The sequence below is a fragment of the Neltuma alba genome, unplaced genomic scaffold, assembly GCF_004799145.2.
Source record: "Neltuma alba isolate B1F8T4 unplaced genomic scaffold, ASM479914v2 tig00001706_pilon, whole genome shotgun sequence".
Lineage (NCBI taxonomy): Eukaryota > Viridiplantae > Streptophyta > Magnoliopsida > Fabales > Fabaceae > Neltuma > Neltuma alba.
In genome coordinates, this window is record NW_021632575.1 from 135,041 (window position 1) to 160,223 (window position 25,183).

The 25,183-nt window shown below is 34.7% G+C and overlaps 2 protein-coding genes across 2 annotated transcripts; both read left to right on the top strand.

Annotated features, from left to right (window-relative positions):
* The first annotated feature begins 3,877 nt into the window (after positions 1-3,877).
* LOC114761769 (putative leucine-rich repeat receptor-like protein kinase At2g19210) lies at positions 3,878-14,999 on the top strand. Its single transcript, XM_028951204.1, has 13 exons — positions 3,878-3,980; positions 5,628-6,174; positions 6,271-6,743; positions 7,588-7,723; positions 7,987-8,058; positions 8,179-8,250; positions 8,340-8,417; positions 12,477-12,658; positions 13,206-13,423; positions 13,545-13,671; positions 13,795-13,857; positions 13,992-14,181; positions 14,460-14,999. The coding sequence occupies exons 1-13, from the start codon at positions 3,878-3,880 to the stop codon at positions 14,833-14,835; spliced, it is 2,637 nt and encodes an 878-aa protein (XP_028807037.1). The 3' UTR covers positions 14,836-14,999.
* Positions 15,000-15,612: 613 nt separating this feature from the next.
* Positions 15,613-23,744, top strand: LOC114761778 (probable LRR receptor-like serine/threonine-protein kinase At4g29180). The gene is made up of 5 exons (XM_028951216.1): positions 15,613-15,781; positions 21,481-21,637; positions 21,830-21,927; positions 22,485-22,596; positions 23,384-23,744. Exons 1-5 carry the CDS (start codon positions 15,613-15,615, stop codon positions 23,742-23,744), a joined length of 897 nt encoding a protein of 298 aa, XP_028807049.1.
* The last annotated feature ends 1,439 nt before the right edge of the window (positions 23,745-25,183 follow it).

Genomic DNA, 25,183 nt, shown 5'->3' on the forward strand with positions numbered 1-25,183 from the left:
TTTTAGATTTAGATGTTAATAAAATTTAAGATTTTTCTTAATTTTAGTCAAATATATTAAAAATAACTTATAAATATTACTCCTTCGGTCCTTAATATCAGACCCAATTCTTGAGTTAGTTTTGGTCCTAAATATAAGACCCATTTCTCATATTTATTAATTTTCTCTAAATTACCCCTATGGATACTCCCTCAACCATAATTAAGTAAAAGAGTGGGGGGTATTAAAAAATGATGATTATATAATTAATAACTTACCTAACTTCCTTAATCTAATCAAATTAATTAAATGGGTCTTATATTAAGGACCGAAGGAGTACAAGAGTAATGAAAGGGCAAAGATGAATGATGCATTTGAATGGCTCAATGGAAGATGCCACGAAGTATCAGAAACGGAGACGGTGGCGCGTGGGAAACTGCGCTTTGTCGGCCAAGAAACCATGACATTCACGGGTGGTTAGCGGTGACTCCTCTTCTAGGCTCTATATGGCCATGCGCTACAAATATAAGGGGTCCGTTTGGACGGAGGAAAAAGTGAGAAAAAAATAGGAGGGACGGAAGTCCAAGGAGAAAAACTTCCAAAGACAGTAAATTTTTTTTACCATTTTTCAAAGTTTTTTTCCCCGTCAGGCCAAAAAAAGTTTTGTCCCCTTAGTATACTCCCCCCCACCCCAAAAATTTCTCCCCATTCAAACCTAAGGTAAGTAAGAAGTTCCACTGAAATCCAAACGAAGTATGAGGAAATCATGTGATTCAATTCCATCAAATTACCGGAGAGATACGCAAAATGCTTGGACAATAATTCGTTATTCTGAAATTTCCTACTTTTTTTTATTGATTTATCTATCGAAATGTATAAATTAACTCCACTTTAAACCTTTGGAAGAAACCAACAACTATGTTTTTTTTTAGGTTAAAACAATTTTTGGTCCCATAAGTTTGTTTTATTTTGGTTTTAGTTATTTAAATTTTAAATTATGAGTTTTGTACCTCAAGATATAAAATGAGGCTTTTATTAAATTATAAAGACCAATATTTTAGATAAAAAGAAATTTGAAGGACCAAAGCTTATTATTTACAACTTGATAGATCAAAATCAAAATGAAAACAAATTTAAAGGACGGAAAATTATATTAGCCCAATTTTTTTTAATAAAAAAGGAAAAGTAAGAAACTATGAACTGTAGAAACACAAAATCTGCCGAATACTAAGCCCGATAATATGGTTCATTTCATCCTAGTCTGTAGTCTGCAGTTCTTTATTCCAGATTCTTCTTTAGGCGTCGTTCTTCTGTCACAGCTATATTCACCACTTCTTCGAGCCAAATGCTTACCATCAGTGAAAATTTTTATTAATTTTTCATCTTCGTTGCAGAATTTTCCTCCAATCAAACGGGCTCTAAGATAATTATTTTGACTCTGTACCTCTTCATAGTGATAAAAACCACTATATGAAGTTTTGAACACTGCCATCTGATCATGGAGTTAGCTGGGGATTCGTCTTTCTCAGTATTGCCTCCAATTTTATTTTTATAGGAATTTTTCGGAATGTTTGCCATACTCAGTATTTGATTTAACTTGTTTCAAGTAATTTTTGAAAGTGTTCCAAATACCCATTTAACCTTTTTTATAACACACGTTTCAAATTGTCTAGCGCAAATTATTGTTTTCTCCCTACAATTTAATTATAAAATTAAAAAACTATAGATAAAATAATAAAATAATATTGCCAGAGATACCTGATGTTGGCCTTTGAATAATTAATTAATAGATCATCTCCATCATCAAGCATCCAACAACAACAACACTTCGAACTATGTGTGCCCCGGGAAAACAAGCCGGACCCTGTGGATAAAAGTGCCAAGTTATTATTAGGACTTATTGATTTTTTTTTTTTGAGACTGTTGTAATTCATCTTTTGTTTTACATGCGTGTGCCTGTCATTTTCTCAATGACATTAGTCAGTCTCTAACAAAAAAAAAAATGTTAGTCGGTCAATTAATATTATTTAACATTTCTTTGCCCTGTCACGACCATCTTTTTCTTTACCTTTACTTTTGCATTTGCCTTATTTCTCGAACCCACCATTCTTTTTCACTTCTTTTATAAAGTATGATTTTTACCTTTACTTTTGCCTTTGCCTTATTTCTCCAACCCACCATTCTTTTTCACTTCTTCTTTTATAAAGTATGATCTCTTTTATAGATATTCCACCTCAGCTCAATTATATGGCCCCGGCCAACAAAGAAGCACAATTATTTCACGTATTTTATAATTTCAATGTTGCAGAATAATCTGTGATATGAAATTTTTTTAGCCAAAAATTAGGAGATTAATTTATAATTAAAAAAATAAACTTCATATTTATTATTTTTCATATATCACCATATGATTAATGCTTTTCTTGCTAAGTTACATAAAAATAACAAAAAAAAAGTTTGTTAGGAATGACCCCAAGAAGAAACACAAAATGTTGTTAGGCGTATTGCCTGAAAGTGAAAAAAGAAATTTGATTGAGCGAACATCTTGAAGTCAAAATCACATGCCTCATAATAATATTTATACTCACATTTCTGCTAAATGGTTTAAGCCACGCAGTTCATTTTCCTTTTCCTCATTCTACTGATATAAACTTGAAAAACATGAGGAAGAGCACACCACTGTGGATTCCAGCTTTGGATGTGCTTGTTTCATTCCTTATTGTTAGCCACTCAGTTCCGCAGGTTTTTGCCGACGATGTGATAAATTCAGGTAATTGCGAGCTTCTGCAGCTTTTCAATTTTTGTCTTAACTTATATGATGAAACTTGACTTGAGAGTGATTTTCATCATTAAAGTAGTTCTACTATCAAACGAGGGCTAGAGCCCAACAAGAAAAGCTAGACTAAATGGCGACTGGTTCCCACGCTCTCTGCTTCCACAATTGCCCTTAGGCTGGTTGGCCAAACATCAAAAAATAAGGATTCAGATATCCCTGTTTTTTTTTTTTTTAATAGCATCAGCAACTCTATTACATTCTCTAGGAATCTGCTGAACAATGACATCCCAGTTGTACTTGAGCATAGTCTGAATTTGTCTGATCATTAGACTGCTGGTGTTGTAAGACTTCCAGTCCAGTAACAGATCGATAACAACTTTCGCATCAGATTCAATCACAATCTGTTTAAAACCAAATTCCCATGCAAAATGAAGTCCCTTATAAATGGCCCATTCCTTTGCCTCTTGAGCATTGCACTTCCCAATCTTATAAGTAAAACCAGCAATCCAGCTTCCATTGTGATTCCGAAACACCCCGCCACATCCTGCCTGACAAGAAGTTTTAACCATAGCTCCATCCACATTGATCTTAATCCAGTCTGTTGGTGGGGGAGCCCACTTCCAATTCGAGGTATAGTGCTATTCTTTTTTACGGGTTTGAGCATAGTTTGCTTAATAGAATATTGCTGCCAGATATTCAAAATCACCTTTGCTGGCTGTTGAGGTTTCTCAAAATTTTCAGAAAAAATAGCCTCATTCCTCCAATTCCATAACTTCCAAACAGCTACACCCATAGACATTCCCAATCATTAATTCCAGATTTTCCTAAATCACTTGTCAAGTTGACCTCAAACCATTCTTGAAGAGAGCAGTTGAAAGAACTAAATGCCCTTGCTTCAGCACCTCGATCCACAAGGTCGTAGCATAGTCACAATCTCTCAAGATATGCGAAAGAGTTTCCGTTTCAGCATTGCAATAAGGACAGATTGCGGATACTGTTGATCAGCTGCTCCTCCAAGCATTAGTAGGGAGTCTATCATTAAAAGCTCTCCACTGAAACACTCGGATCCTCTCAACCCCCTTCCACTTCCAGATGCGTTTACAAATAGGGTTATATTGAGTAATGGGGTTTTCCTCAATCAGGAAATATGCACTTTCAATGCTAAATTTACTGTCTGGAGTAGCATTCCCCACCATGATATCATTTCCTGCTTCCTCACAAGGAGGTAGACAACTGGTTAGATGTTGTAGGGCGTCATCGTTCATTACCTCTTCAAGTTTCTGAAAATCCCATCCTTCATTTAAAGTCTAATCTGCAACAGAAGTGTCGGTTTCTTCACACACATTCTTTAACTTATTATTCGGGAAGAGCTATTTATCATTGAAGAAATTTGTGAGCTTCCTATTCCGTAATCTCCACCTGGTTCCCATTCCGTAGTTCTACTATGTTGTTTTAGTTTTGTTCATCCATATTGTATATACTCCATTTTTTTTAAAGATAGTCATTCTAATAATAGTACTTCTAGCTAATAAACTTGATTAGTAAGGATATTTTAAGAAAGATAACACCTATTTATTACAAATAACTAACAAATAACACCTGGAAAAGGCTTATGATCGTGTGCCAAGAGAAGTATTGTGGAAGGCTTTGGAAAAGAAAGGTGTACGGGTTGCGTATATCAAAGTCATACAAGATATGTATAAGGCGGTAACTACCAGTGTAAGGACGCCTGGGGGGAGACAAAGGACTTCCCTATTAAGATTGGCCTACATCAGGGATCCTCTTTGAGTCCGTACTTGTTCAACATTGTTCTGGATGTTCTAACTAAACCTGTTCAAGAAAGAATCCCTAAGTCCATGCTCTTCGCGGATGATATAGTTCTTACGGCGGAATCAAAAGAAGAAATTAACACTAGTTTGGAGTTATGGAGAAAGACTTTGGAGTCGAAAGGTTTCCGTTTGAGTAGGAACAAAACAGAATATATGCATTGTGATTTTGGAGGGAGGCAAGGTAATAGGGATTTGGAGGTGAGGATGGGAGAGCAAATTATTCCTCAAGTATCAAAGTTTAAATACCTAGGATCCATTATACAGGAGGATGGGGAAATTGATGGAGACATTTCTCATAGAATACAAGCTGGCTGGTTAAAGTGGAGGAAAGCTACCGGAGTTATTTGTGATAAGAAGGTACCTGAGAAATTTAAAGGAAATTTTATCGGACTGCTATAAGACCAACTATGATGTATGGTAGTGAATGTTGGGCAATAAAGGGAAAACAAGAGCACAAAGTCGGAGTAGCAGAAATGAGGATGTTGAGATGGATGTGTGGTCATACAAGAAAAGATAGGATTCGAAATGAAAAGATCAGGACAAGAGTCGGTGTGGCACCTATCCAAGAGAAAATGGTTGAAAATCACTTAAGATGGTTTGGACATGTGCAGAGAAGGCCTTTGGAGGCCCCGGTGAGGAGGGTGGATCAAACAAGATGGAGTCCCATAAAAAGAGGCAGGGGAAGACCGAGAAGAACGCTGAATGAGGTCATTGAATGAGACCTCCTAATCAACAACATATCTAAGGATTGGGTTGTTGACAGAGCACGATGGCGTCGTGTGATTCATGTAGCCGACCCCACCTAGTGGGATAAGGCTTGTTGTTATTATTTGTTATTATAGTCAATTAGCTCTTATATTTGGGACCCGAGGTAGTATTAAATAGGGATAAAATTAAAAAGTTATCATATTTTAATAGAGAGTTAATACAGTTTAAAATTCTCCTTAATCTGTGTGTATGAAACATGTTGAAAATGCTTTATAAATAGGACTAAATGAGTATTTCTACTCTAATTAAACCCACATAGCATTCCATATTAACAGAGGGGATAAACATTGATTGCGGAGCAACCCAAGCAAGATGGGACGAGTTCGGGGTTTATAATGAGGCAGATGACGGAAATGTTGTGGAATCGGGTCAAGTTTATAATGTAAGTTCTCAATACACTAACCCTTCATCTCATTTCAACACTCTAAGAAGTTTTCCAGAAGGGAAAAGGAATTGCTATACCCTCAAACCCAAACAAGGCAAAAACAACAACTATCTCGTTAGAGCTTACTACATGTATGGAAATTATGACTACAAAAATTCTGTTCCCTCCTTCGAGTTCCATCTTGGCGTCAATTTCTGGACAGAATCGGGTATAACAGGAGTCGGCATCGTTGTGAGAGTGGAGGTCATTCATGTTTCTCCTACAAACAATATTGATGTGTGTCTTGTTAACACTGGCCATGGAACACCCTTCATTTCCATGCTCCAACTCTGGCCTCTCAAGACTTCTATATATCGACCCACTACCAATTTCTTGCCACTAGCCCTCAAGACACGCTATACTCTGGGAGTGTTTCAACCAGATAATCCTTTCATCAGGTTAACTATTTCAATCGATTTGTTACTCGGTACTGTCTAATCCATTTAACCTGCACAAATTAATAAGCATTGTTTATTCTCTAAACAATAATGCAGATACACGGATGACGTCTACGGCAGGTCATGGGAGTGCAATAGAGTGATCAAAAACTCAGAGCCAATCAACACATCAGTTGCTATTGATGGTGATGTGTCAGACTATAAATTACCCAAAGAAGTGTTGGGCACTGCAATTCGGTTGCGGAACGGGTCGTCCTCCTTAGTTATCGACTTGGAGGGTTACAGTGCAGATTACGAGTACTATATTTACCTTCATTTCTTTGACTTCGAGGAGCATTCTCAAAATCAGCAAAGAAAGATGGAAATTACTTTCACCGATACCATCCGAGAGAACATAACTCTTCAGCACCGGGTGCTCAAAACTGTGGTCAAGACAATTCCTAAAGGGGTACCTCTTTATAACATTTCAATCACATCCACCCCAGATTCTGGTTTGCCCCCCATGATCAATGCTTTTGAGGTCTATAGAGTACTGCCCCAACCGAATTCACCAACTCGAGAAGGGGATGGTAAGTATTGTAGTGCATATATATTTTTTCATCCTATCATTCTCCTTTTACACTTACAAGAATGAGCGGCCATGCTAGGCGACTTTTATAATATGGACTATTATCTAGTTTTAAATACTCTAGAGCCAAAATCAGTGATTCAATTTCTCCAATATTATTGAAAAATGATTTTAGTTAAGGTAAACATAAAGAGGTTAGTGGAAGCATAGGGGTGTATATGAGGGAAAGAAATACTACCTCCCATTCTTAATATAAGAGCTAGATAATTAATTTATAAATATTAAAAAAAATTAGCTAAGTTAGTTATGTGTAGTAAATGGGTGTTATATTTTCAAAAATATTCTTGTTAATCATGTACATTGAAATTACCCTTTAATAAAAAATTTTTGACATGTGCAATCACTATGGATACTACTTTGAAAAAAATGGGATGAATACGGGAGACAAAGTGAATTGAGATCTTGTATTTAAAATCAAATTAAATACCTAATTAGCTCTTGTATTAAGGACCCAAGGAAAGTAGTATGTGTTTAGCTTATTTAGATAATATGTTGAAAACTGATTTTTTTCCTAATAAAATCTTTATGATTAACTTAGAGTTCTCTAACAACTCCCGCATGGTTTCAAAAACGCCCTCATGTTTAGCTAACCAAAATGACTCTGTATTTTAAAATGATGTTAAAAAATTGGCCCTTAATTACTATTATATTTTAATTTTTCTTCGTATGGGAGCTTCTATAATTTTGCGTTAGTTATTATCAGCTTCTAACACACGGCTCTTTGCCTCTGACATCCTATTTATGTATTAAAACTCTTAAAATGCTGCTTATATCTGAAATAACAGTGGATGCCATGCGGATTGTGAAACATGCATATAACATCACCAGAAATTGGCAAGGAGATCCCTGCGTGCCAACCAGTTATAGTTGGGAAGGTCTGACTTGTAATTACATTTACAACATCCCATCGGTCACTTCACTGTGAGTAGTCATTTGATCCTTTCAAAATTTTGTTAGACGTGGCCTGGTAATCTAACTAAGATATTATTTCCATACCCGTTAACTAACATTTTAGTTCAAGACTATAATGTATGCCTCTATTTATGCTGTTTATTGATACATCAATGTTGTTCACTGAGCTATAAAGGAGTATATATGTGTTGCGACTTCCAATATCTCTCTTCGTCCTTGCTTGTACTGTGTTTGTTATCGCGAGATTTCCATTGTTGACAACATATGGGCAGGAACTTGAGCTCAAGCAAATTGAGTGGAGAGATAATTACTTCATTTTCCGACCTCACATCGTTGGAGTCCCTGTAAGTAGTATTTAAGTTATTGCCAACTTGATGAATTTCTTTAGTCACATTCATTATCCAAGCAATCCATAATAGCTCTCATGTAATAATTTCTTGTGATTAATATGTCACATGTTGTAGGGATTTGTCCAACAATCAATTGATAGGAGAAATACCTGAAGTTTTAGCAAAACTACCCAAGTTAAAACTACTGTAAGTTGCAACGTTTTATCGTACACAGAAATGATGTTTCCTAGCTAATTCCACAAATATTGTGATTTTCTCACGTGATGTGTTAGCAGTAATTTGTCAGGGAACAATCTAAGTGGTTCAATTCCAAAGGCTCTTGGGGAGAAGAACGGCACTTCGTTGATATTGAGGTTTGGTTATTACACCATTCTGAATTCATTCCTCTTCAGTCGCTTTGTCTTCATAGAATGGAACTTCTTCTGTTTGATTGAGAATATTCAGAAGAACATGTTCTATTTTAGTTTCAAAACTAGTAATTGTCTTCATTTAAGATACTATTAACAGCCTCATTAATGCCATATTCTAGTTGAACAATATACAGATAATGTTCTATCTGTCAAGTATAGTGTAACTTCTGTTAAGTTATTTCCCATTATATTTCGGTTAAGCATTCTGTTATGTATCTCTCCAGACTCTTGTGTATATATACCCATTTTCTCATTAATGAAAGGTATCTTATCGTTTTCCCCATATCCAGTCACATAGTATCCAGAGCCTTTTGAAAGGTATCTTATCATTTTCTCATTAATGAAAGGTATCTTATCATTTTCTCATTAAGAATCTGGTGGTGTTCAAGAAAATTTTACTGTAAAGCCTCCCCTGCTCCTCACTCCTTCACCAACAGCTATTTCCACAGCCTCTGTTCTTCCTCAATCCTCGTCTGAACAATATCAACACCTCCTTATTCTTCTTGCCTTGCCTCAAACATCTTCTTCAGTGAATCACATCACCTCTTCTTCTTTGCCATCTTGAGGTAAATGTAATTCTATTTCTACAACTACTCTTGTTACTTGGATCATTGATTCAAGTGACACTGATCATGTTTGTAGTTCTTTAGCTCTATTTTCTTCTTACCATTCAATTTCTCTTGTCAAAGTTAGCTTACCCACAGGTTCTCATGCTATCTCTACCATTTCTGGCACATTTACTATATCTCATAATCTGGTTCTGACTAATGTCTTATTCCTTCCAAATTTTTCCGTTAATATCATTTCTGTTTCTTATCTAACTTTGAGTCTCAATTGCTTTCTTATGTTTTCTCGTTCTTAGTGCCAGATACTCTTGATCCTTTTCTGATGATTGGTTCAGCTAAACTACTTGAAGGGCTATACATTCTTGATGTAGATATGTCACTACCTCACTCCACCTCCCGAGTTCATGTTGCTGCTACTTCCTCTGATTCAGGTCACACCCTATGGCATCTCCATTTGGGTTACATTTCTCATTCTATTTCTTCTATATTACATAAATCTTTTTGTGAAATTCCTTGTATCCCTCAACCCCTTCCTTGTGATACTTGCCATTATGCTAAGCAAAAACGTCTTGCTTTTCCTGTAAGCATAAGCTCAAGCAATAAAATTTTTGATATGATTCATGCTGATATATGGTGTCCCTTTTCTGTTCCCTCTTTTCAAGGTTACAAATATTTTCTCACTATAGTTGATGACTTTTCTCACTACACTTGGATTTTCTTTATGAAAAATAAGTCTGAAACCAGAACACATATTACAAATTTTTTTGCTCTTGTTAAAACTCAATTTTCTACATCCATTAAAATCCTAAGATCTGACAATGGTGTAGAATTTCTCATGATTGACTTTTTCAAATCAAAGGGTGTCATACACCGAACCTCTTGTGTTAATACATCACAACAAAATGGTATTGTGGAACGTAAATACCAACACATACTAAATGTTTCTAGAGCTTTAATTTTTCAATCTCAGCTTCCTATTTCCTATTGGCCTTTTGCTGTCATGTATGCCACTTAGTTATCAATTGTCTTCCTTCTTCTATTCTCCACAATCACATACCATTTGGCAAACTTTTCAATCATTGTCCTTCTTACACTCATTTTAAAGTTTTTGGTTCTCTTTGTTTTGCCTTTATTTCTCCCACTCATTGTTCAAAATTTGATCCAAGAGCAAGAAAATGTGTTTTTCTTGGTTTCACCACAAGGTCTAAAGCTTTTATCTTACTTGATTTGCATAATCATCAAATTTTTCTTTCACGAGATGTCATCTTTTATGAGCTTGTCTTTCCATTCAAAACTGATCATACCACAACTAATTTTTCTTCAATTCCCACTATTCAACCTCCATCTTCACTCCTTGATGATGACCCTGTCCGTTCTTCCCCCCTCGCTTCACCTTCCCAGCCACACACTTCTTCACCTGTCTCGGTTTTTCAACTTGATTTTTCATCTCAGTGTAGCTCTCCCCCTGTTGCTTCCCATTCCCATTCTACTCACCCTTCCATCTCATAGCCCCTTAGACGCTCAACTCGACCTCGTTGTCCTCCCACATATCTACATGATTATCATTGTGCCCTACTTTCTTCCACTGACCAATCATCAGGTAACTACACTTCTCATTATCCTTTGTCTTCTGTTTTATCTTATTCTACTCTTTTTTCAACTTACAAAAATTTTGTCTTAGCTGTTTCCACTATTCTTGACTCTAAAACCTATCATCAAGCTGTGAAACATTTTGAGTGGAGGGAAGCAATGAATGTAGAAATCCATGCTCTTGAACAAAACCAAACCTGGACACTTACATCTTTACCACTCGGCAATAAACCTATTGGTTGTAAACAGGTGTTTAAAACCAAGTTCAAAGGCAATGGTGACATTAATCGATATAAAGCTCGTTTAATAGCTAAGGGTTATACTCAAACTGAGGGTCTTGACTATTTTGACACTTTCTCACCTGTAGTTAAAATGACTACTCTCAGACTTTTACTTTCTATTATTGTTGCCAAAAAATGGTTCTTACATCAGCTGGATGTTAACGACTCTTTCTTACATGGTGGTCTTCGTGAGGAAGTTTATATGGAGCTTCCTAAGGGCTTTTCAGCCCCTCAACCTAATATGGTCTACAAATTACAAAAATCTCTATATGGCCTAAAGCAGGCCAGCAGGCAATGGTACTCCAAGCTTTCCACAGCTTTATTATCTTTTGGCTATACATAATCTACTTCCGATCATTCCTTATTTTTTAAAGCTGTTTCTTCTGCATCTTTTACTGTCATCTTGGTATATGTAGATGATGTTGTATTAGTAGGAAATGACATCTCTGAAATCACTAGAATTAAACACCTTCTTGACAAAGCCTTCACTATCAAGGATCTAGGTTAACTTCGGTATTTTCTTGGCCTTGAACTAGCATGTTTAAAAGAAGGCATCTTCCTCTCTTAGCAAATGTTTGCCTTAAAACTTCTTGATGACACTGCTTTTCGAGGGTGTAAACCAGCTTCTACACCCATGGATCCTCACCTAAAGCTTTCAAAGGACAAAGGTTCTCTAGTTGATAATCCAGAGCTCTATAGAAAATTGATAGGTAGGTTGCAGTATCTAACTACTACCAGACCAGATTTAAGCTTTATCACTCAATAACTTAGTCAATTCATGTATGCTCCATGAGACACTCATCTGCAAGCAGCTCATAGGGTTATGTGGTACATTAAGTCATCACTTGAGGCTGGTTTATGCTTCTCTTCTGTCTTTGATTTACAGCTTAAAGCCTTCAGAGATTCAGATTGGGCTGGCTATGTCGACTCTAGACATTCAGTCACAAGGTTTGCCATCTTTCTTGGCCCTTCCTTGACTTCATGGAAAGCCAAAAAGCAAGCTACAGTATCACGATCATCATCAGAAGCTGAGTACCATGCCTTAACCTCCACAACTTGTGAACTTTAGTGGCTACTTTATTTGTTGAATGACTTTGATGTTTCTCACCTTAATCTTGCTGCCTTGTACTGTGATAATCAATCTGCTCTTCAAATAGTAGCTAATCCCACATTTCATGAACGCATAAAACACAGAACTGGACTGCCACCTAGTTCGAGAAAAAGTACAAGCCAAAGTCATTCATTTGCTACCTGTTAAATCATCTGACCAGCTTGCTGATGTTTTCACCAAGCCCCTTCATTCCACACATTTTCACGAGCCCATTTCCAAGCTTGGCATGAAAAATATATATGCTCAAGCTTGCGGGGGGTGTCAAGTATAGTGTAACTTCTGTTAAGTTATTTCCCATTATATTTTGGTTAAGCATTCTGTTATGTATCTCTCTAGACTCTTGTGTATATATATCCATTTTCTCATTAATGGAAGGCATCTCATCATTTTTCCTATATCCAGCCACACTATCATATGACTCACTTATGAACTGGCGCTTTTTTTTTCACCCTAGTTTGGATGGAAATCCAAGTCCTTGTCAAATGGGTGCTTGCAAAACCAAAACAAAGCCGCCTATCGTACCACTTAGTGCTTCTGTAGTAGCTTCTGTAGCAGTTCTCATATTAGTGATCTACATTTCTGTGAAGTTTTGCAAACATAAAAGGGGAAAACAAAGTGATATGGAAGGCATGCCAGGTGAGCTTACACCCTCATTCCCTACTTAAATATAAATGGCTTTATAAGTGTCATTAAATATTTAGTAAAAGTTCAAGATTAATTTGGATATTTTTTTTTAAAAAAAGATTACCCTTTGTGACATACTTATGAAAGGCAAATGCTTTCAACTAATGTTATCCATCTTCGTAAGTCAATCATTTGTTTCTTGTATATAGGAACGGAGGAGTATACGATCCTTTACAAGATTTAATGAAACATGCATGATGCATTTTTAAAAATGCCATTTTCTTAAATCTTCTTAGCGTAAGTGCTTAATGGCTTTGATATCCTCCCCACAATGAACTATTAATGTAGATCAATCAAAGGGAAATTTTGGAAATTTGTAAAAAGTTTTAATATTTAATTGGTTTTAACTAATTTAATCTCATAAAAGTAGTTAATATGACTTTATAAAAACGACAGAAATGAGTAATTCAAATTTTATGTATGTATTTGCATACCTAAAATAATTCAAATTCAATTATTAATATATGATGCTATTGGAATTTCATTGCCATTGTTGTAGTGAGGATTTCTTCATTTAGAAAAGACGGGAGTCTAAAATCCAAAAATCGTGCATTTAGTCACTCGGAAGTTATTAGCATTACCAATGACTTTGAAACCGTAATTGGAGAAGGGGGATTCGGAAAAGTGTACCTGGGAACACTACAAGATGATACACAAGTTGCAGTCAAGTTACTCTCAAAGTCATCACAACAAGGGTACAAGGAATTTCAGTCAGAGGTTAGAAGCAAAAATCATTAATCATTTGATGTTGGATTTGAGTGTTTTCCTCTAATTTACATTGAACTCCAACACATTACTTTGTTGATGATAATGAAGCCGAAGTTCAAAATAAATGCAGGCAGAACTTTTAATGGTTGTTCATCATAGGAACTTGGTTTCTCTTGTTGGCTATTGTGACGATGGTGACACAAAAGCATTACTTTATGAATACATGATTGAAGGAAATCTCCGACAGAAATTATCAGGTTTGTTAATTACTTTTTGACTAATATACTTTTAATCCTTTAACTTTATATAAAGCTTTATTTTGATCCTTTAACTTAAAAAGCATATATTTTCAGTCATTTAACTTTAAAAATATTTTGCAGATAAGAATCCATGTGCTTTGAAATGGAAAGAGAGACTTCAAATAGCATTGGATGCAGCATGTGGTATGCAAAATACACTTCTCCTCTCTTTGAAATTGTCAACCCACTTCCTTTGCTTTCATTCATTTTCATTGTTGTCAGTGACTGTTTGTTAATTTCAGCGTTAGAAATTATCTTATTTCTCATTAAAAATGCAGGGTTGGACTATCTACATAATGGTTGTAAGCCAGCAATAATCCATAGAGACTTAAAAACTTCTAACATCTTACTAAGTATACCTATGCAAGCCAAGATTGCTGATTTTGGATTATCCAAAGCTTTTGGCAATGATATTGACACTCATATATCAACTCGCCCAGCTGGCACATATGGCTATTTAGACCCTGAGTATGTAAATTTTGTCATCTTTTTTTTTTTTCTTCTCCTTTTCCAACTTCGTTGATACCCAAAATATAAATTTGTTCTATTTTACTCAACTTTAGCAAAATATATAATAGAATAGCTTATTAGCATTTGTTCATCATTCAAACCCATCTAGCAATACATATAATTTCAATTTAAAGTAACTGTACGGCCTTGAAACTTAGCATTGATGATTAAAAATAGACGACCTGCTTAGCTTAATCAATTCCTTCAAAAGCTGATTAATGTGGCAAAATTTGCAGGTTCCATAGATCTGGAAATTTGAACAAGAAAAGCGATGTTTACAGTTTTGGGATAATTCTGCTTGAGCTAATGACTGGACAGCGAGCAATAACTGAAACGTCTGATGGGCCACGACACATATCTGATTGGGTAAATCCAAAGCTTGAGACTGGGGATATCCAAGCCATTGTGGATCCAAGATTAGAAGGAAAATTCCGTAGTGCTTCAGCATGGAAGTTTCTAGAGATAGCCATGAGTTGCACTGCACCAGCAGCAATCCAAAGACCTGATATAAGTTCTGTTGTAATTGATCTCAAGCAATGTGTGGCTATGGAAGCATCACTGGAAACAAGTTATTCTCTGTCTGGATCATACTCTCCTCCATCTGCTAGGTAGGGTTGTTTGTAGCTGCATGCATGGTCTTTCTCTGAATTGATTATCCAATCGCGGCAGAGAGATTTGTTTTGCTTAGTCAAACTGTTTGCTTGTTTGCTTTGTTCTAACGAACCCATTTGATCATGTTTGGCCTCAGAGATAGAGAAATTTGCAAATTACATAAACTAAACCACAGGATGCATATGCAATGTAGGTTCTGTTGCTTGCGCAATATATTTTATCAGACATGTGACTATATTATATGGGGTTTAGAAAATATAGAAGTGATTGTGCCTAAAATGTCATATTTGCTTAGCTTAATTTTCTCAATGGCTAATTAATCATGCGAAAAATATAGACTCCATAATGCTGAAGACTAAACAAAATGTAGAGAAATTTCTCCAATAATGAACTACATGGCTCAACTTTTAGCAAAATTTGGTAGAATAGCTTGAAATAGCATGTCGTCATTTGACCACATCCAACATCACACTTTTCTGGGCCAAATCCATGAAAATGAAAATTTATTGATGGATACTCAATCTTGAAAAATTTACAGTTTCCGTTGCTTTGGAAACCTGAATAACATAAGCAATATTTATAGTTTTGGGGTAAATTTACTTGAGCTCATGAGTGGTTGGCCGGCAGTAATATATAGGAGCGCCTGCTGGCAACACAAATCACATATCTTATTGGGTGGCTCCAAAGCTGGAGATTGGGGATATCCAACCGATTATGGATCCCAGATTAGGGGGAAAATTCAATAATGCTTTAGTATGGAAATTTTTAGAGATAGCCATGGCTTGCATTCCGCAAGTTGCAATTCAAAGGCCTGATATAGAACATGTAGGAGATGATTTAACGGAATGGCTGGCCTTGGAAATGTCCCTTCAAAATGCCGAAAGTAACAGTGGAACTTCTGGTTCTGCTTTGAGTACCACTTGTTTTCCACTTGAATCAAAATCAGGTCCCTTATACTATTTTGGAATTTTAAAATATTATAAAATGATAATATTGCCCTTACTTACTGTGATTACTTTCATATAATTATTGATTACTGTAATTTAATTATTGACTATTTTCATTTTCAAAGTTTTAGTGACTACTTTTATGTAATTATTGACTACATAAAAATAGTAAATAATTAAACAAAAAGTAGTTACCAAATTTTCAACAACACATGATGCATTTTTTTAATTTTTGAAATAAAAATAGTCTATAGTTAAAAAAAGTAGTTAATACATAAAAAAAAGTAGTTATCAGAGCTTCAGCAACTAGTCACTAGAGTTTCGGTGAGTTTTGGCAGCAAGCCACTGGGAGGGTTGCCGGCACTAGAGCTCTGGTGGCTAGAAACCAGTTGAAGGTGCTGCAGTAGCAATATTTAAAAAGAAAAAAAAATAGTGAAGGGTATCTATGTAATTTTGCAAGACTTGAAACTTCCAAAATAGTATTAGGGGTCTAAATTGAGATTTTAAAATTTACTCATACTTATTTGTCTTTTACTAATTTTCAGGATATTTTATTGTCTTTTTTCCAAACATCCAACATTCTAATTTTTTTAAAAATGCATTTAATATCTTATTTTTTATGATGTATTTAGTACTGTAATTTTATTTTTATGGTGCAACTAGCACCTGATATTATATGTTCAGTTACATTCAATATCATAATTTTTATTTTTTAGGGTATTAAATGCACTAAAAACAAGATTAATTTATTTTGATCACCATTTCAGATTGGAAGACCAATTAATTTACAACTGTTCAACTTCTATGTTGTTTCCTCTAATTTTAGAATTTTTAGCCTCTTAAATATTTTTGAAAAATAAGCTTAATTTTTTAAAAAAAGAAAAGTGAAAAAATAATACTACTGAAATGGGGATATTTTTTATTGCAATCATTTCTATTTTGGAAGTCGAATTTAACATGTAAATTGTTGGGAAAAATTTTAACATATAAATATTTAAAATCGTTTTGTCAAGATTTAAAATTTCAACGTAGAATTTATTATAATTACAGACTTTTTTTGCCCAATATTATAACTAAAGACGTTAATATTAAAAGAGTGAAAAAATATATTACTCATTGGATTCTAAATATTAAATTCATTTTTTAGTCTAAATTACATTATAAAATAAATCTTATATTTAGGATCAAAGTAGTATATATATATATTTACCATTCATATATGTGTTCACAAATGTGGACCAGAGATATTAAAATTTTCTTGTTGGCTCAGCTCGTCCTACAAATACAAATCGCACGTATCAGTGATGAGTGATGACTGCATCCATCGGCCTGTTTGGATCTGACATAAGAGATGAGCCTTTCATTTAGAGAACCAACAACCCCTCTTTATTGAGCCTTTAATTTCTAGTTTCTTCGACTTGTTGACTTTAGAGAACTTCTCGTCACTCTGTGAAAGAAACTTGAAGATTCTTCGACGACTTGTTGACTTCAGAGAACTTCTCGTCACTTTGCGAAAGAAACTTGAAGGCTAAGCCTAAGCGTGCTGGCTAAACATGCAACCTTAGGTTTAAGCAAAACTAAAAGAAATTAAACGGCTCCGGCAGCAACCCAATTTTGATTTTACCTGAGAAATAAATTACAGGCTATTAAAATTATTATTCCAGCACTCAATTCACAAAAAGAAAACGATCGAGAAAGAAGCATATTGATGTTTCTAGTGTTCCTGCCAAACTCCCCGGACACTTTGTTTTTGGTCATCGATTACGATTTCCTAGGTGAGGTGATCCACTTGTAACGGAACTGTGCGGCCATTCAACTGCATTTGCATATGACTTGAATTCCTTTTCTTCTTGTGCTGTCCAACTTGTCGGCAAAGCGAGAGTAGAGCTGATAAAACAAACTGGCGGCACGAATATCGAGCAGTGCAGGCCAACCCGAATTGCGGGCTGGACCTGTATTACCGGCTCTCATTGAACGGCCTAATAAATGTTTCGTTTTGCCAAGACCAGGGGGTGTTTGGCAAAACCAAAACCTAGGTTTCAGAATCACTTTTCCGCAAAACGAGGTAACCTCCTCCATATATTTACTTCGTAATCCGTAAAAGCACTTCTGAAACCATGATTTGGTTTCTATCCAAACACCTCCCAGGTCCAAGACCGAGCCAACCGCGCGTTTGACCAATCATAGTTGTCGCGTACGAGCCTTTTTCTGTTCAATGGTTCAAGCCGCCCAGTTGCAATTAATGGTGATGTGTCAGATTATATATTACCCAAAGAAGTGTTGATGAGCCCTGCAATTCGATCACAGAACGGTTCGTCTCCCTTAGTTATCGACTTGGGGAAGTACATTAAGATCCTGTTTGGTACGAAACATTAAAAATGAGAGATTGAAATTAAGATTGCAATTGGTAAAAAAAAAAATCATTAACATAGTATTTGGCATGAGCTATTGTTTTTTATATGGGATTAGACAAACCTATAGAAGTGAGATCGGGGAATACCATTTCTCCTCGTGGTATTCTCCAATCCCACATATATGGGTTTGACTAATCTTATATAACAAGTAATCTCTTATGCTAAATACTCTTTTAATAGATTTTCTCAATTACAATCTCAATCTCAATCCCTCGTTTTTAATGCTTCCTATCAAACGCAACCTAATAGTACATATTATGAGTACTATGTTTACTTCCATTTCTTTAACTTCGATCATCCTCAAGATCAGCAAAGAAAGATGGAAATTGCTTTCACTGATACCATCCGAGAGAACATAACTTTTCAATACGGGGTGCACAAAACCATGGTGAAGATGGTACCTACAGGAGAAGATCTTAATAGCATTTCAATCACATGCAGCCCAGATTCTGGTTTGCCCCCCATGATCAATGCTTTTGAGCTCTAACGAGTACTGCCCCAACCGAATTCACCAACTCGAGAGGGGGGTGGCGAGTATTGTATTACATATAATTTTTTTATCTTATCACTCTCCTTTACTCACTTCTTAAGAAGTAGCGCCCATGTTAGGCGAATTTAAAGATGGTCTATCATCTTGTTTAAAATCAACTAAGACCAAAATCAGTCTTCTTTTTTTTTTTTTTATGTGGACTTAAGGTCAGTTTCTTTGAGATTATTAAAAAATGATTTTTAGTCAAAGTAAACATAAAGAAGATGCTGGGAGCAAGGGGGTGCATAAGTGGGGAAGAAATATTGCCTCCGGTCTACAACATAGGAAATCAGTTAACTTTTATCACATAACAAGAAAAAGAAGTTTAGTAATTAAATATGTCCTAAAATAATAAGGTTTTCCCTGTTTTACCCGTAAAAAAAATCATAAAATTGCTTTCAATATTACATTTATGTTATTTCTCATCTGTTGTATGTGGGGTCTTTCTCTTCATGAGTTTTAAGTTGTCGTGAGACGCTAGTGATCATTCAACCTTACTGCATAAGCACACATCTTAATCCTTACTTGCTAGCATTTGTATACACTAGTACACTACATATGGTAGTGTAGGATTGGGGATATGGGCAAAAGTGAAAAAAAATCACATTAATTATCCTGATAACGTCTTATGTTTTAAAACACAATTTTCTCCTAACCATCGTTTTATTATGGACCGGAGGGAGTATATGTTTAGCTTATTTTTATAAGTTGAAAACATTTTTTTCTGATAAAATATTTATGATCAACTTAAATTTCTCTCAACAACTCCCTCATGCTCTCAATAACTTCCTCATGTTTAATTAACCGAAGTCACTTTTTCTTTAGCCCTTAATTCCTATCATATTTTAATTTTTCTTCCTATGAGTCCTTCTTTTACTTGAATTATTTTTAGGTTTTAACACATGGCTCTTTGATTCTAAATCCTCATGTTTATGTATTGAAAAACTCTGAAATGCTGCTTATATCGGAGATAACAGTGGGTGCTGTACGGATTTGTCAAACATGCATATAACATCACCAGAAATTGGCAAGGAGATCCCTGCATGCCAAGCAATTATAGTTGGGAAGGTCTGGCTCGTAATTACATTGACAACATCCCGTCGGTCACTTCATTGTGAGTAGCCTTTTGATCTTTTAAATTTTTGTTAGACTTGATAACCAAAGGAAATAATATTTCGTACCAAATAACGAACTTTTTTGTTCAAGACTCTAGTATATATATATTCGTTGTTCATGCTGTTTATTGATATGTTAATATCGTTCAAGGAGCTGTAAAGAAATTTATATGTGTGTGTGTTGTGACGTCCAATATATCTCTCTTCGTCCTTGCTTGTCTTTATTATAGTGAAATTTCCATTCTCAGGAACTTGAGCTCAAGCAAATTGACTGGAGAGATAAGTACTTCATTTTCCGATCTCGGATTCATTATCCAAGCTGCAGGTAATAATTTCGTAGGATTAATATGTCTCATCTCGTAGGGATTTGTCCAACAATCAATTGACAGGAGAAATACCTGAAGTTTTAGCGAAGCTACCCAATCTGAAACTACTGTAAGTTGCAATGCTGTAGTATAATACTGTCTAGTCCCACAAATATTGTGGTTTTCTCACGTGGTGTATTAACAATCTAAGTGGTTCAATTCCAAAGGCTCTGAGGGAGAAGAACGGCACTTCTTCAACATTGAGGTTAGCTTATTGCAACACTCTTAATTCATTCCTCTCCGCCAGTAGCATGCATTGTCTGCATAGAATGGCACTTCTGTTTTGGTTGAGAATATATATTCAGAAGAATTAATTCTATATTCTCTCACTCGTGTATTTTAGTTTCAAATATATATAATAATACTTGTCTTGATTTAAGATATTATTAACAGCGGTAATTAATGTGATATGCTAGTTGAAAAATATACGGATAATGTTACGTTCTGTCAAAGAACTGACAGTTATATATGTACTGGTGCTTTTTCATCCTAGTTTGGGTGCAAATCCAAGTCTCAGTCAAATAGGTGCTTGCAGAAGCAAAACAAAGAAGCGCATTATGCTGCTCATTGCATCTGCAGTAGCTTCTGTAGCATTCCTTGTAATAGTAGTCCGCATTGCCGTGGTTTTTTTGCAAAGAAAGACAAAGTATCGCAGGTGAGCTCACATCGTCACTCTTCTTTATATCCATTTTCCCTTTATGAATCTTTGAAAAGAATTCATTGTTTGCCAAGTTCGTGCTTTAATTTACTCGTAGCGTAGGATTAATCCTCACTACATCATATTCATTTGTAAGAAAGTCCCCCCATTTCTGAATACAGGAGTCCTTTTTTTTTTTTTTTGCACCTTTGGGTTGTTTATAAGACCATTTTCTCAATTAATTATTTGACAAAAACGCTCCTATATTAAATATGCGCGAAGTTACTTAATGGAGGTGTTTTCACGTTAATTATATTGAAGAGCATTTTTGGCAAAACAGTATTAGTTAATGATAAATTTGTTCTTTTTAACTAGAAAATTACCTCTCTTAATTATTACAAATAGTTAAAGCTCCTTGGAAAAAAAAAAATCTGACCGAGTACTCTTAAATTGATTGACTATAATCAAGTAGAGAGCTGTTAAAGTTGAAAGGTTATAAAGTGCTAATTATAGTGTATGTTTGTTGGCAAAGAAAAAGAAAAAAAGAAAAAAATTATAGTGCATGTTTATCTCTACAATTATTGAAGTTCAAATACTAATACATGATGCAATTGGAATTTCATTTTTCATTACTGCAGAGGTGATTTCTTCGACCAGAAGATACAGGAATATTCTAATTCCAAATTCCAATGGTCATGTGTTTAATCCCTCGGAAGTTCATAGCATCACCAATAGATTTGAAACCGAAATTGAAGGGGGGTTTGGAAAGGTGTACCTGGGCGAACTAGATGGCAGGCAAGTTGCAGTGAAGGTACTGTCAGGGTCATCACAGCAAGGATATAAGGAATTTCAGCGTGAGGTTAGTGGCAAAAATCATTAATTATTTTATAGTATTGAAATCCAACACATTGATTTGTTTAGCGATAATAATAGAGCTGAAGTTCAAAATAAATGCAGGCAAAACATTTTGATGGTTGTTCATCACAGGAATTTGGTTTCTCTTGTTGGCTGTTGTGATGATGATGACATGAAAGCTCTAGTTTATGACTACATGGCTGAAGGAAATCTACAACAAAAATTATCAGGTTTGTTAAGTATTATAGCTTTATCCATTCCATAATGCCAGAATATATATATATATATATATATATAGAGAGAGAGAGAGAGAGAGAGCTGACTCTTTAATTTATTAGATGGAAATTCTTCAATGCACTTTAATTTCGCATATTTCTCGAATCATGATAACTTTTTAAAACAAAAAGGGGAAAAAAGGAAGGATGGCAACTAAGTCATATGTATCATTATTTAGTTTCTGGGGTATTACATGACATTTTTCTATGCACAACCTAATATTTTGCAGATAAGAACCCGCATCCTTTAAAATGGAATGAGAGACTTCAGATAGCATTGGACGCAGCGCGTGTTGTGTACAATAATAGTCTTTTCCTTTCTTTGAAATTGTCAATCCATATTTGCTTTTATTCTTTTTCATTGTTATTTTTAGTGATTTTCCTCTTTATTGTAACTTTTAAAATTGTCTTGCTTCTCAATAAAAATGCAGGATTGAACTAGCTCCATAATAATTGTTTGCCAATCATAACTCATAGAGATCTAAAACCTTCCAACATCTTGTTAAGCACAGGCATGCAAGTTAAGATTGGTGACTTTGGATTGTCAAGAGCTTTTCATGATGATACTAGCACTGCATATTCAACTTGTCCTGGTGTTGGCGCTTTTGGTTATCGTGATCTTGAGTACGGTTTTTTTCCTTCTAATTTTTAAACTTCTCTCACTATGAAAACTCTTGAACTTAGTTTTAAGCAATTCATTGAAATAGAAATTTGCCCTGTTTATCTAAGGACTTTAGAAAAGTATAATAATTGTAAACATATTTGCCCAAGTCCTTTTTATAAAGGGCCTAAGATTTAATTTGTCTTAGTTCTTTTTATAAGTTACTACTTGTGGTTGTCTAAATATTTAATGTGCTTTACTATTTTGCTCCTAATTAATTTTATAGATTGCATTAATTAAAAGGCTTATTACATTCTCTTTCATGCTTTCTCTCTCTTACTTACCCTTTATAAATAAGGATATTTTGGAAAAAAAAATCATTTTTTACATATTTATTGTTTTTAACTATTTTTTTGAATCGCGTAAATTAATTATTGGGCTCTTATAAAAAAGACAGGAGGGAGTATCATTTTAAACACATCTAGCATCACACACACATAAAAGTGCAACCCAAAATAATCCTCAACTGATGACTAAAATATCATATTTGCTTAGCTTAATTTTCTTTATATGGCTAATTAATCATGCAAAATTTATAGATTCTACACTGCTAAGAATCTAAACAAAATTTAGAGAAATTTCTCTTGCAGTGAATATCTGTATAGCTCTACTTCTAACAAAATTTAGCAGAATAACTTGAAAATGGTATGTTCATCACTTGAAAAGATTTAGCATCAGCTTTTTTTTTTTTGGCCAAATACATGAAAACGCAAATTCATTGATGGATACTCAATCTTGACAATGTTGCAGAATCCAGGACTGTAGAAATCTGAATAAGAGAAGCAATGTTTATAGTTTTGGAGTAATTTTACTTCAACTTATAAGCGGTCGGCCGGCAGTAATGAAAGCACCTGATGGCAAACCAAAGCACATATCGGAATGGGTGGATCCAAAGATGAAGAGTGAGGACATCCGATCCATTATGGATCCGAGATTAGAGGGACAATTCAATGCTGCTTCTGTAGAGAAATTTTCAGACATAGCCATATCTTGTACTCAACGAGCTGCAATTCAAAGGCCTGACATAAAAGACGTAGAAGCTGTTTTAAGGGAATATCTGAAGTTGGAAATTTCTGGCTCTGCAATTGAATCAAAGTCAGCTCCATTTTGACCCAAAAAAAAAAAACTCAGCTCCATGTTCTGGGTAGGATTATTTGCAGAGAGATTGTTTTGTTTTGTCGAGAAATCCGTTTCTTTGCTCCAGAATATCAATGAATCCTATGTTACTTGGATACTTCAGCGCACACACTGCAGAGAAGGCGATAAAGACTGCCATGGCATGCACTTCTTATTTACAAGGTAGAGGAAGAATCTCCTTTTTTTTTTTTTTGGTGTGAATTGGTATGTTATGTGGATGTTTGTTGAATAAAAAGGCAGATATGTAAAATGAATTTTGAAGCTTGTTGGCTTTCACTTGGTGAATGGTGATACAGTAGAATTTATTGATCTGATTATGTTCACGTAGTAATGTATAGTTGGGGACAATATAAAGTACAAGACTTTGAAATTAATAACTAATTAAGAAGAATTCCCTTAGCAAGTAAAGAGATTCTATCTTCATCTGAAGTAATAATATTGGATGCGAGGACGAGGGAAAAACAGAGAAGGTTTTAGCTGTGTTGCAATGATATTCAGTATTTATATTTTGATTCTCAACCATCATTTTGTTCAGCAAGATTACAATTTTATATTCAATAATTTTTCAAAGGGGTACATTGGAAAATTACAAACTGAGATGTAGTCAAAGATACTTTCTCTCTTTTAGCCAGTGAATTGGAATTAGTGTAAGAGCCAAATTTCATAGTAAGCCATAAAAATTTGGAGGATTATCATGCGATCCTTAAAAAATATATAATGACTAAAAGTTTTAATGATAAGTAAGCAAATATGTTGTCATTTTTTACTCTTTAACTTGTCATTACAAGCCGTTTAGTTATTATAAAACTTTTTTATGAACATGTTTTTTTTGGGGACCTTATTTCAATTCTCCCTAAAAAAATTTTCCTTGCTGTGTTTATTTGGAACGTCGTTATAACAAACCAGAAACAAATAATATGGTAGAATTTGCCATCAAATTTTTTCCAAACAAACTACAAAATCTATTAATTTACTGCAAATATGCAGAAAAGCTAATTTCATTTTTAAAATTTTATAAAGGATAAATTTGTGACAACTTAATTAATGTAATTTAATTAGTTTCCTTAATAATAAGTGGATGGAGTATCTGAATTTGAATTTGAGATTCAATTAGCATCATTGTCTACTACAATTTTAAGAGTTATATAAGCATACAGTCTCAAGCAAAAGTAAGATCATCTTCCAACAACTTAATTAGAAAACCAAAATATTTTAGATAAAATAATAATTCTTGAGACAACTAATATTTGGGCCTATAAATAATTAAATAATAGATCATCGTCATCGTTAAGCATACAACAGTTCGTATTATATGGGCCCTGGGAAAAAGAGCCCGATCGATCCTACAACGTATCAGTCCATAATTAATACCAAAACCCTGTATGATCTTATCCCAAAGAATCATTGATTCAT